The sequence below is a fragment of the Morus notabilis genome, unplaced genomic scaffold (assembly GCF_000414095.1).
Source record: "Morus notabilis unplaced genomic scaffold, ASM41409v2 Scaffold843, whole genome shotgun sequence".
NCBI lineage: Eukaryota > Viridiplantae > Streptophyta > Magnoliopsida > Rosales > Moraceae > Morus > Morus notabilis.
Window position 1 is genome coordinate 657,247 of NW_010361268.1, and position 11,150 is coordinate 668,396.

The 11,150-nt window shown below is 32.5% G+C and overlaps 1 protein-coding gene across 1 annotated transcript in view; it reads right to left on the reverse strand.

The window, feature by feature from the left end:
• Positions 1 to 7,963, reverse strand: part of LOC21408420 (protein TSS) — an 11,287-nt gene extending 3,324 nt beyond the window's left edge. Inside the window, exons 1-17 of the mRNA XM_010098887.2 lie at positions 7,546 to 7,963; positions 7,352 to 7,413; positions 7,076 to 7,168; positions 6,872 to 6,944; positions 3,870 to 4,211; positions 3,686 to 3,744; positions 3,410 to 3,541; positions 3,235 to 3,276; positions 2,605 to 3,117; positions 2,158 to 2,312; positions 1,492 to 1,990; positions 1,290 to 1,352; positions 1,091 to 1,192; positions 639 to 956; positions 465 to 557; positions 257 to 358; positions 50 to 154 (exon numbers count right to left, since the gene is read on the reverse strand). Coding sequence (XP_010097189.1) covers positions 50 to 154; positions 257 to 358; positions 465 to 557; positions 639 to 956; positions 1,091 to 1,192; positions 1,290 to 1,352; positions 1,492 to 1,990; positions 2,158 to 2,312; positions 2,605 to 3,117; positions 3,235 to 3,276; positions 3,410 to 3,541; positions 3,686 to 3,744; positions 3,870 to 4,211; positions 6,872 to 6,944; positions 7,076 to 7,168; positions 7,352 to 7,413; positions 7,546 to 7,615 — 2,823 coding nt within the window. The 5' untranslated portion in view covers positions 7,616 to 7,963. The remainder of the gene's footprint in view (positions 1 to 49; positions 155 to 256; positions 359 to 464; positions 558 to 638; positions 957 to 1,090; positions 1,193 to 1,289; positions 1,353 to 1,491; positions 1,991 to 2,157; positions 2,313 to 2,604; positions 3,118 to 3,234; positions 3,277 to 3,409; positions 3,542 to 3,685; positions 3,745 to 3,869; positions 4,212 to 6,871; positions 6,945 to 7,075; positions 7,169 to 7,351; positions 7,414 to 7,545) is intronic.
• Positions 7,964 to 11,150: the final 3,187 nt, after the last annotated feature.

The following is an 11,150-nucleotide window of genomic DNA, read 5'->3' on the forward strand; positions in this document are numbered from 1 at the left end:
CTTCTTGTTTCATTAAAAAAAAATAAAAAAAAGAAGTTATTGTTTTTACCTGATTAAAATCTCCAGTGTGGTAAAGAACCACCGCTAGAAGACTGTAAGCACTTGCAGTGGCACGATGATTCGGACCACAAACAGCAATCATCTTTGTCAATGCCTTCAAATACATGGGAATGAATTAATATCAGAACAATCAACTTCTCTTCACAAGAGGAATACTATTTGAACAAAGATCACAAGTAGCTTTTTACGGCGGTACCTTGGTTCCATAAGTAACAGCATCCTCAAGCTTTCCTTTATCAAGAGCAATTTTTGATGATTCTAGTAAATTCCTACCATCTGCCGAAGAGCATGCTACATGCTGTTTCGCAAATTTAACAAGTATTAAGACAAGTTTAATTAGCAATTAGCTCAATGTATCAACTAACAAAAATGAAGCTAAAAAATGGGTTGGGTAGGAGTTGCACCTTACACACGGGAACCAAGCTAATAATATCATATTTTCTGAAGGGGTTTGGGCATTCCAAGTCATAATCTCTTGGGACCAACTCCAAACCAACCTGGAAAAAGAATACATCTTCCAATATGATTCCGTTGTCAACCAAATACCAGTAATGACAGTAGTCATATAAAGGTCATACCTTGTGGCAAAGCCCTCGGAGAATTGAGTACTTTCTCAAGTACGGAAATTCTTCTTTCAGTGTCCAGCCAAATTTTCTGGCTAGATATTTCTCTAACCATCGCATTTTGAGGGCGTCATCATCCTTCAGGTTCTGGTCATTCTCTTGTGACCCAATATGTCCAAGCAAAAAATTTAATGACGATGCTATTGCTGCGGACAAATCTGATACATCGTCAACAGAAGCGATGACTGCTTTAAGTACATGCTTGAAAGCACGAGTAACCATCTCATGTATACAAAGTGACTGTATGTGAGGAAGCTTCTCAGCAAGTTCCACCTGATACATACTGTGTTATTAGAACAAAGTTTAAAACAATTCCTTACAAGTTTTTCCACCTGATACATACTGTGTTATTAGAACAAAGTTTAAAACAATTCATTACAAGTTTATTTCAGAGGGCTTTTACTCACCACACGACCTAAAGACCGCATCTGTAGTCCCCTCAAATGCATGAAGTCAGTTAGTGTACGGCCATCAACTGGAGAAAGTTCAAGTGATCCAAAGTCTGTTACCTAAAGACATTAATAAATTTAGCTTATAAACGTTGCAGAAAAGGACAATAACTTTGTTAAATGTAAAAAAGCTATATTTTTTTACACAAAAAGTTACCAGCTTCGGTAAAGCAGTTTCCTCATAGTATTTTCGTGCCATATTGATTAGCTCATCTACTGACTGTTGCAAGAAATAAACCAGACAGTTAGTCTAAAAGATAAGGAACCTGATTTGTGTCATAATAAGTACAAGCAGTCAAGCTTGTTTAGCAATCCGTTCCGGTAAAACAAACAATAAGATTAAACCAAGGTTCAGAAACCTTAAGATGAAGGCCAGTTCCAGATTCCTTCAGCCGCAAGTAGGCATCCTCAGAAACTAGTTTCTTTAATTCTGAGTCACTGCTCAACTCTACGTTATTTGGCTCTCCCTTATCTAATTCCATTTGCGGGCTGCTAGAGCAAGAATCAGGGTCTTCCCTATTGTTTGTAGTACTTTCACCAGATGATTTCTTTTCCCGCTTCTTCAACGACTTAAACTGCTTGCCAAGACCTTTAATAGCTGGTTCAGACTCATTATCAGCCTTGGAGTTTTTTGAGTTGTTATCGGTATGGGTTTCTTGCTTTTGTAGATGTTGCACCCAACAAGAACCCAGTTCCCATCTGATAGGCCTTTCAAATAGTTTAGGCTCTTCCTCTAACTTTTTCAAGCTCTCTTTGATTACCCTTCGAACCAGACATCTAGAAGTTTCTGAACTATCCAAATCAGATTGACTACCTCCCAAAGTTTCGGTGGTAGACTTTTGAAGCAGAACCCTCAAGCTGTAAAAGAATTGGAATTTCAATCATAAATGGCTTCGAAGCGGTTTCTCAAACTCTTTAAAACTACTTCAATAACTGCTATCTTTTCAATTGAGAAACACTCTGTCAAATCATTTACTCTTTTGTCTAAAAAAGTGAAATCAGTGATAGTGAGCCATAGTCCAAACCTGTTGACATTAAGAGCATTTGCTCCTCCATCTGGTTGATCACCAACTTCAATTTCTAGAGCCTGAAGCTTCCTTTTATTCACATTGCCGACAACTTTAACTGTTGCAATATATCCACAATGACTTACACTTACAACACCCAAGGAAGAAGTATCCTGAAAGAGAAAGAAAGAAAGAAAGGAAAAAAAAAAAAAAAAACTACGTTAGCTCAGATCACTTTGTAGAGAAAACTCGAAAGCTTCACAAAGCTACTTTTGACTTTTTGAGCTGCATAGCATTTGGGCTGTCATAATTTGTTCATGTGCAACAAATATTAACCTCTGTCATAATTTAATCTGATTGAACCAATAAATGATGACGAAGAAATGTGCAACATACATATTGGTCATTCTATGAACATGTATAGGTAAATCCATAACCTTGCCACAAAGTGGAGAAAGTTCTTACATGAACAACTACACTCTCATCTGCAGTTAATCCCTTCAGCAAATTCCTCTGAGCAAATTCCTCAGAAGACAAACCAGATAATTCATCATTTACTTTGACTTGAGAATTTGAGGTCACTTCTGTTATATCACGTTTAATTGTGATGGACAAGTCTCCTATTTGTTCCTCATGCACAACTGAAGACTTGTTTGCTTTCGAGTTGGAATCTACAAAATGCTGTATTGCTGAAGCAGCTTTAAAGATTGAGGCATCGACGAATTTACTATGAAGCAAAAAGGCCTTGCGGTCGCGAACCACCCTCTCATCCTCAGTTTTGCAAGGAAGGCTAGCCAGTATTGCAAAATCCGTAGCCCATGGCTGAAGATCATGTTTGCCATTTCTTCCCGGGCCCCCACCATTTCCACCCCAGTTCTCATCTTCTGCTGGTAAGGATGGGCAGTTTGATGGAGAGTCAGCTACCGATGGAGGCACAAGCCATGTGTTTGCTCGGAATCCATATGGAAGATTACCAAACTGAAAAGCATAAACACACAAATTTATGTAACCAAGAATATCCGTTTTTCAGCTCCATACAAAGTACAAACGTTACATAAGTCATGAAATTTACTATGTAAGACACCAAATTTGTACCTTGTTATGTTCAGTAAAGGCTTTGATTAAGGACTCATAAGCCTGCAATGCAAAAAGACAAAGTTGAAATAATTGTTTTTCAAGTAAACCAGCAATATGAAAAAGAAGACTATAGCCATGCCATTTCAACAGAACTCAAAAAAAAAAAAAAAAAAGTGTTGTTCAAAGTACTTACATTGACAAAAGCTTGGCTAAATTGTTGGAGCAGATCAACCAAAGAATGGCTTTGTAGGAACTGTTTCCCCACTGTGTAGAACCCTTTGACTGATGCAACCACTTGTATTTGCTTTCCATTACAGATCTTTATCTGCATAATTAATCATTCACAATTTCAATTCTGCTTCAATTAACTATCGAAAAACTTCATATTGAACAGAAACAATCATTTTCGATAAAAATAAAGACAATTAAGAATTAAAATATAGAAACTCTGAGAATATTTACGAAGTACCTGCATTTGAAAATAGTCTCCGTGGCGCCTCTCTTCTATATCCTCGCATCTTCTCAAATCTACGAAGCCGAACATGAAAAATAAAAAATAAAAATAGAGAAATAAGACAAAAAAAAAAGAGAAAGATTCACAATTCAGAAACAGAATCAATTTGCTTCGAGAATGAAGAAACGGAAGAACTTACGGAGGATCGGAGAGGAGAGGTGAGAGAAAGAGAAGAAGTCGTAGAATTCGGAGAGCTTCGGCGTCGGGTGGATGGCCGCCATCCCGAAATTCTCCGAGATCGCCGGAAACGACGGCGGCGACCGTGCACGGCCGTCGATTGCATCGGGCGCCGAATGTGGGCCCGAGCTCCTGGACTGGCTCACGCTGTGGTTGTTGTTGTTGGGCCTGCTAAGGCTTTTCCTGGACTTTGAGTCTGGGCTCGATGGTGACCTTCTGGACTTTGCGAACCTGGTCGTGCAGGCCACGAGGTCAAGTAACCGCCGCACGTGGGCAATGGCTTGAGCTTCTTCGGTATAGTTTTCTAGAAATAGAAAATAATTGAAAAGCACAATCAGCTTATTATAAACTAAAAATTTTAGAAGTTAAAAAAAATAAATGTAATTGGGGAATTCATTAGGTAGGATTTATCTCTAGTGGTCAGAATTTTTCGTTAATTTTTGTTTTATATGATTATATATATCATCTGTTTATTCTATTACACTTTACCCTCTAGAGCTCCCAAATATGCCAGGGGAAAAAACATAAAAGTTAGATTAACTATTTTTATTTTGGACAAAATAAGAGCCAACGTTTTTTTTTTTTTTTTTTTTTTTTTAAGATTTCCCGCCCATGAATGGAGACTACGGGCCCGTTTGGATGTTTATGGTCAATTTTCCTAAACACAAGTTATTGACACAGTCCATAACGGGGCCTAATTAGTTTTCTTTTTTGACTCAGCATCATGTTGCACAAATTCAAATGGCACGAAGAATAAGATTAATAAAAGTCTTCATTTAAAATGCAAATAACAGCACAAATTATTAATGGTTGATTCTATTCGTAGTTCCCTTTTTACTCTCCAAACACCCCGTTTAATTTTGAAAAGATTAAATTTACTTTTTATATACCCTTATTATTCTAAAATTACCCTAATTATTTTCATGAGATTATTATATATTCTCAAACGTTTTATTTTTTTTAAATCCACTATTTTATTTTAATTTGTTATTTAAATATTATCATTTTTTATCTCTCTATTTTTTTTTTTTGAAGTTTTTCACATGAAGTCTTTTCTCATGCATAAAAAAAATTTACTATTACATTTTTTTTAGTAAAAGACATAAGTATAAGCATGACAACAACATAATTATTATATCAATTGAGGTATTGACCAAAAAAGACAATAGGAAAAAGAAGCGAATTCTAAAGAGTGTTAAAGAAAACATAGAGAGATAATGAAACATAAAATGAAAAATCCAACATTATAAAACAAAAGACCAAAATGAAATAATCATTCTTTAAAAAACAAAATAATTAGTAAAATGACAAAAAAGTTAGGATATAATATGTGGGGTGTGTTGAAAGAAAAAAAAAATGTAGTTAGTCTTCTTTTATAATTAAATTTAATTAAATATTTAAGTTATTATAATTGCTTTTTTTTTTGTAAATTTATTTAATTATTTAATTATTTTTATTTGTTTTTTTTTTTGTCATGTGAAGGCTTTTTAAGAATTTTAATTTAAGGGGAGGTGTGAAGAGTAAATAAGATTGTGTGAATATAACCATCAATTACTAATTTATACATATTCATAATACACTAAAAGTCATTTGTGATATCCATTTAAAAAAAAAAAGTCCTTAGTCATATCTTATGAGATGTAATATGTAACAAAAATAAAAAATATCACTCAATATGATAAAAAATATTATTTATATCACTTTATTTCAAAATAAATAATTATTATTTAATTAATAAAGAAAAAATAAAATAACATGATAACACTTCCCGTTTAGTTTGTTAATTCAAGTTTTTAATTCGAATTGAGATGTGACTTTATGTGATAATTTTTTACTGTAATAAAAAAATTAGATGTGACTATTTTTGAAATTTTTTTATTATAATAAAATTTAAATTGATGGAACGAAGAGAGCCTCAATTGTTTACCATGGTATGTTCTTAATGGGCCTCCCTTCGTAGGGCTACAACTATTATTTCCCGTTTTTGTAAGAATCATGTGCCGTTCAGCGGCGATTAAAACATTGCAATAAATGGACGAAATAGGAGGGAGTGAAACTAGGGCGTCTGCCAACCTGGTTCCTACCATCATTTCATTTATGAAAGTGAAAGCTCATTAATCCCCCAAATTTGTCTTTTATTATTAATAAATATGTGAATGACGTTTCTAAACTGTGTAATACCATTTTGGATTTTCATCCAAGAGCTGAAGGTCAAAAAAGCAATGATTTGCAACAGCACATTTTATGTACATGCACTCCTACAACTTTTTTTTTTTTTTTTGAATATACTCACGTGTTGTATTACAAAAATGTGTTGAGGTAAAAAAAAAAAACAAAAACAAAAACTTTTATTTTTCACGTTTTTTTTAAAAAAAATAAAACGATTTTAAAATGATATTTGACAAGATTAAAGATAAAAAAAATAAAAAAAAAATAATTTTTTAATTTAATGTAAAATAAAAGAGAAATTAAAAATAATTTTTAATCTTTTTTTTTATTTTTATTTTCTCTTCTCTCTCTCGAATAAAGAGAGATATTAATGTATTTTTTATACTAAAAATAATTTTTTAATAAATTTATCAAACATATTTTTTAAAATAATTTATATTTGAGATTAAAACTATTTTTATTTTTATTTTTATATAAAAAATAAAATTATTTTGAAACGAGTTCCCAACCAACACGTATGTTTCTTAACGAAAGTTGTTTGTCTTACTCGGAGACAGGTCATTGTTTGCTTAATTATAGTTTGATTAAATTGATTTTGTCCTTGCTCAGCAAAGATTTAATTAAAAAGGCTGTCCTTGTCTATGAAAAGATTGGTTGAAAGAAAATGCACTGGACTTTTAATTTGTTAAAGCCATTACGTTCGCACAAGTAGATCAAAAATGAGAAAAATGAGACCCACATGAGTAGTTGGTGATGAATTTCACTCGTAAATTTAGCAACGGAGCTTTCACCTACCTTCAACTATTCTCAGCAGACTGGGCTTTAGCGCAACAACCTCTACGCTATCACTCAATTTTTGACCTTTGACCTGTGGGCCGAAAAAACAAGATATTTATTATTATTATTATTGTCGTTTACTCTTATAATTGAAAATACTATTTAAATATAAGTTCAATTTAACAAGTTAAGGTAGAATACCAATATTGATGAAAAACTTACCTCGTGAGAAAGGGAATAGTTTGTGAGGTGGCATGTCTCCACATTTTCAGCCAATAGCCTTCTTACATCAAGTATCTTATCAGTGGAGATGCCCTTCAGAAAATTTTATTTTCATGACCAACCCAACTTGTCATTTATACATACATATATATATATATATATATATATGAATGTCAAAGAAATTATATTCTTTTTTTTTTTTAACCTTTCTATTCAAACATGGTGGCTTTAAATAAATGGGGAGAACAAGAAATAACGGGGGAGTTTTAAACTGACCTTGAGAATAACTTGAGCGTCGTATGGTGTTATGACGGTAATATCAACGACAGCTGGCACAACTACCCAAATACGCATAAACACTCAATAATTAAACATCTTTGGAATGAAATGAAATCCAAGGAAAACGGAAAGGAAATGAAAGAAGAAAATACTATTACTAATTACTACGAGGTATCAAAATGAAAAAGTACCTTTTTCTTCTTTTTTCTTCTTATCTGCCTTTGCTTTGCCGGTCTTACCTCTACCTGATCTTGGGGCCATTTCCCTTTATGATAGCTTATTATGACAATAAGTGATTCTTCAAACCTAGTTTTGGCCGAAAATTAAAGTGAAATTAATGGAATCGTAGAACTAAATAAAAAGAAAAAGAGAAGCAGCGGATTAAAAGGCAATGATACTGAGGAAAAAAAAAAGGAGGTGGACAAAGAGAGAGAGGGAGAGTAATTTGGAGAGGAGAGAAAGTGAAGGAAAATCTTTGTCAAAAAAGGTACTCAAGAAGATAGGATAAGGGTGTTTGGAGGGGTTTAGCCCCTTTTCAGATTTGTGAGCAATTCTGGCCTCTCCTTCTTGCTAAAACACCCTTACCTGGCTAGTGATATTGCTCTCTCTCTCTCTCTCTCTCTCATTCTCTCTCTCATGTGAGTGAAGGCGACGTTATAAGAACAGCAGAGGAGGCCCATGCACTCAGACAAAACCAAAGAATTGGTGGGGTCCCAATTGGAAGGACCGGAACGACCGTTAACTAGGTGACACGTGGCAGATGATGGTGTGGCCGTTCCATTTTTTGTTTTTTGACGTGTTTTAACTTAGATTTTCCCACCGGAGGGGAGAGGTTTGGGGGAGCAATGTTTGTTGAATTGAATTTGGAACTTTTGAGTTTGAGAGAATTTTGTTTTATTTATTTCCCCGATTTAAATTTTAAAATTTAAGTTTTATTATAATAAAAAACTTTATAAATAATTATATTTAATTTTTTTTATTATAATAAAAAAAATTTATATAAAATTATATCTCAACTTAAATTAATAAATTAAACGGTCATTCTTCTGAAGTTATAACTTCTAATGAGTTCATTAATAGTTAATTTATTCTCTCCAAGCATGGTACGGTTATTATTAAATCAGAACTTTTGTCACCTTGTCCTTGTATGTCGTTTCCATAATGTATGATTCATTAAAAAAAAAAAAAAAGAATAATGCCATCACCACAAGTGATTAATACCGAATTTTTTCTACGAATTACAATTTCACATCAGTTTTAAAACCCACTAATTATGATACATAATTCCCACATAGAAAAACTATGTTGAAAATTAGCTAGCAATTGTAATAGTCAGTTTATGCTAAATCATTTATTTATTTAAGACCCGTTTAGTTTGTTAATTTAAATTTTTAATTTAAGTTGATGTGTGACTTTATGTGAGAGTTTTTTACTGTAACAAAAACAGTTAGATGTGACTATTTTTGAGAATTTTTACTGTAGTAAAACTCAAATTCTAAATTCGAATCGGTGAAATGAACATGCCTTAGTATCTACCTCAAAATTATAGTTTTAATTAGCAACCAAACACTAAATTAAAAAAAAAAAACATTGTTAGTAGAGAACAATTAATCCTTAACAGGGTCATATAATGATCTTCTTGCACGCTTTATGGTTTGAGCTTGGTTGCCTGAAATATCTCTTTCGGGAACAATTTGATGATCATAATTAGTCACAAACACTTTAATTTGGGACAGGAATGAGCTTTTTACTCACAATTGTGGGTATCTACAGGTACCTAACTACTCCGAATAGGGCCAGTATGAGGTCATTAAATGGAGATGGGGTGGGTATAAGAGGTTTAGGGCCCGTTTAGTTCGCTGATTCGAATTTTTAATTTGAGTTGAGATGTGATTTTATGTGAGAGTTTTTTACTGTAGTAAAAAAGTTAGATGTGATTGTTTGTGAGAGTTTTTTACTGTAGCAAAACTCAAATTCTAAACTCGAATCAGCGAAATGAACGAGGCATTATATTATCTCCTAAAAGGGGAACAGGTAGAGACGTAGTCACACTTTAATTACTTCAGTAGGGGCACAAAATGAAAATCTATAAACTAACATAATATGAAAATTAAGTAAAACTATAGTCATTTTTAAATAAAATTATATTAATTAGTAATTCAGGATCTTTCAGATGTTTTGAATTGTCAAATTCCTCTCTAGTTAATTTTGCATTGTTGTTAGGACTGGCGACTCCATTTTTTTTTTAAGATATCTCAATATAACTAGTTGTTCACCATACAATTAAAACAATAAATTTAACAACCTACTATAATATTTATACATATTATGAAAAGGTATCTTATTTAGGGATGGTAATAGGAGGAGGCTGGGCTGGGTGGAGACAGGTATGCTTCCCCTGCCCCCATACCCTACTCCCTTTTTACTCTCATACTGCTTAATTTAGGGTGGAGTCGGGGTCAGAGATTTCTCAGTGGAGGAACAATTCACATATCATACCTATTTACCTATTAAGAAATAAGAGTTTTAAAAAAATTGTAACATTATTATACTCAAAGTAAATTTCATAAACTAAATCTCTGACCCGTGTATTTGAGTAAATTTCATGAATTGTCCTCATCCTTAATTTGGAATTAATTTAAATTTTAAGTTAGTATGTTGTGTAAAACAGATATATACACGGGGGAATTGATCAATTAACACATATAAGTGCCAACTCGATAATTTCTTCAAGATGATCGTTTCATTTTCATCATTAAACATTTATTAGTTATAAAAGAAATCTTCAGAATCCTTATAATTAATCCAATGAGAGTGGAAGATGGCGTTTTGATGTTTACGGGAGAGTTCGTCCAATTTGGAGCTAATTGTAGATAAGGAAAATTAATTTTAACAAAATAAAGGTAGGATTGTTGTTACTTTTTCATGTCTTTTACTTGGGATACCGGTAATATTTAGAGTTAAGGAGATACTGTATGAGATATTTGTTGGGAATAGTGTTCTAGAAGCATTAAATATAATAGGATATTTATTATTTAATTAATAAAAGAGTTTATTCATCATTTTATGTGCATATATTTATGAATATTTTATGAATATCAAATGAAAATTTCGTGATTATTTATATAACCTTAAACATAGTATATAAGTGTTATATACGAGAGGATAGTGTTTAAGGATAATAATTAAAAACATTGTTCATGATGAATTTAATTAAAGTTTGAAATCTTTAATTAAAGCATTATTAATACATGTTATTCCCATTTAGAATGGAACGGTGTTATCCACACTGTTAATATGGCGAGATATTGAATGAGTGTATTTCACATAATAAGATTATGTGGAACAAGGACACACACACAATATGAATTTCTAATAATTTCTGTTAAGAATAGAAATTCTAATTGAGTCTACTGATGGTCATATATAGGATGATCTTAATCCCGAGTTATTAACAAACTCCTATTTATAGATTTATGTCTTTTGATTTACTCGGTACGGATTCTGAGACCCTGAATCATATTCCTTATATTTTAGAGACATAATGAAATAGGTAGCTGGGAATGTTATTATACGAGATGGAATCCATTCCTTCTTGAGAAAAAAGTAGATAAATAATTCTCTTGAGTGTTTATTCGGTACTTGGATTAGTAAGAGCGCTCTGGTTCATGAATGTGTTTTATGAATCACTTTTTATTAGAGAATCAATGGTACTCAAGGATGCAGATATAATAAGAGAGGTTAACGGATTCTACCTGACTCTAATTATGAATTATTTATGGAGGATTGATCTATA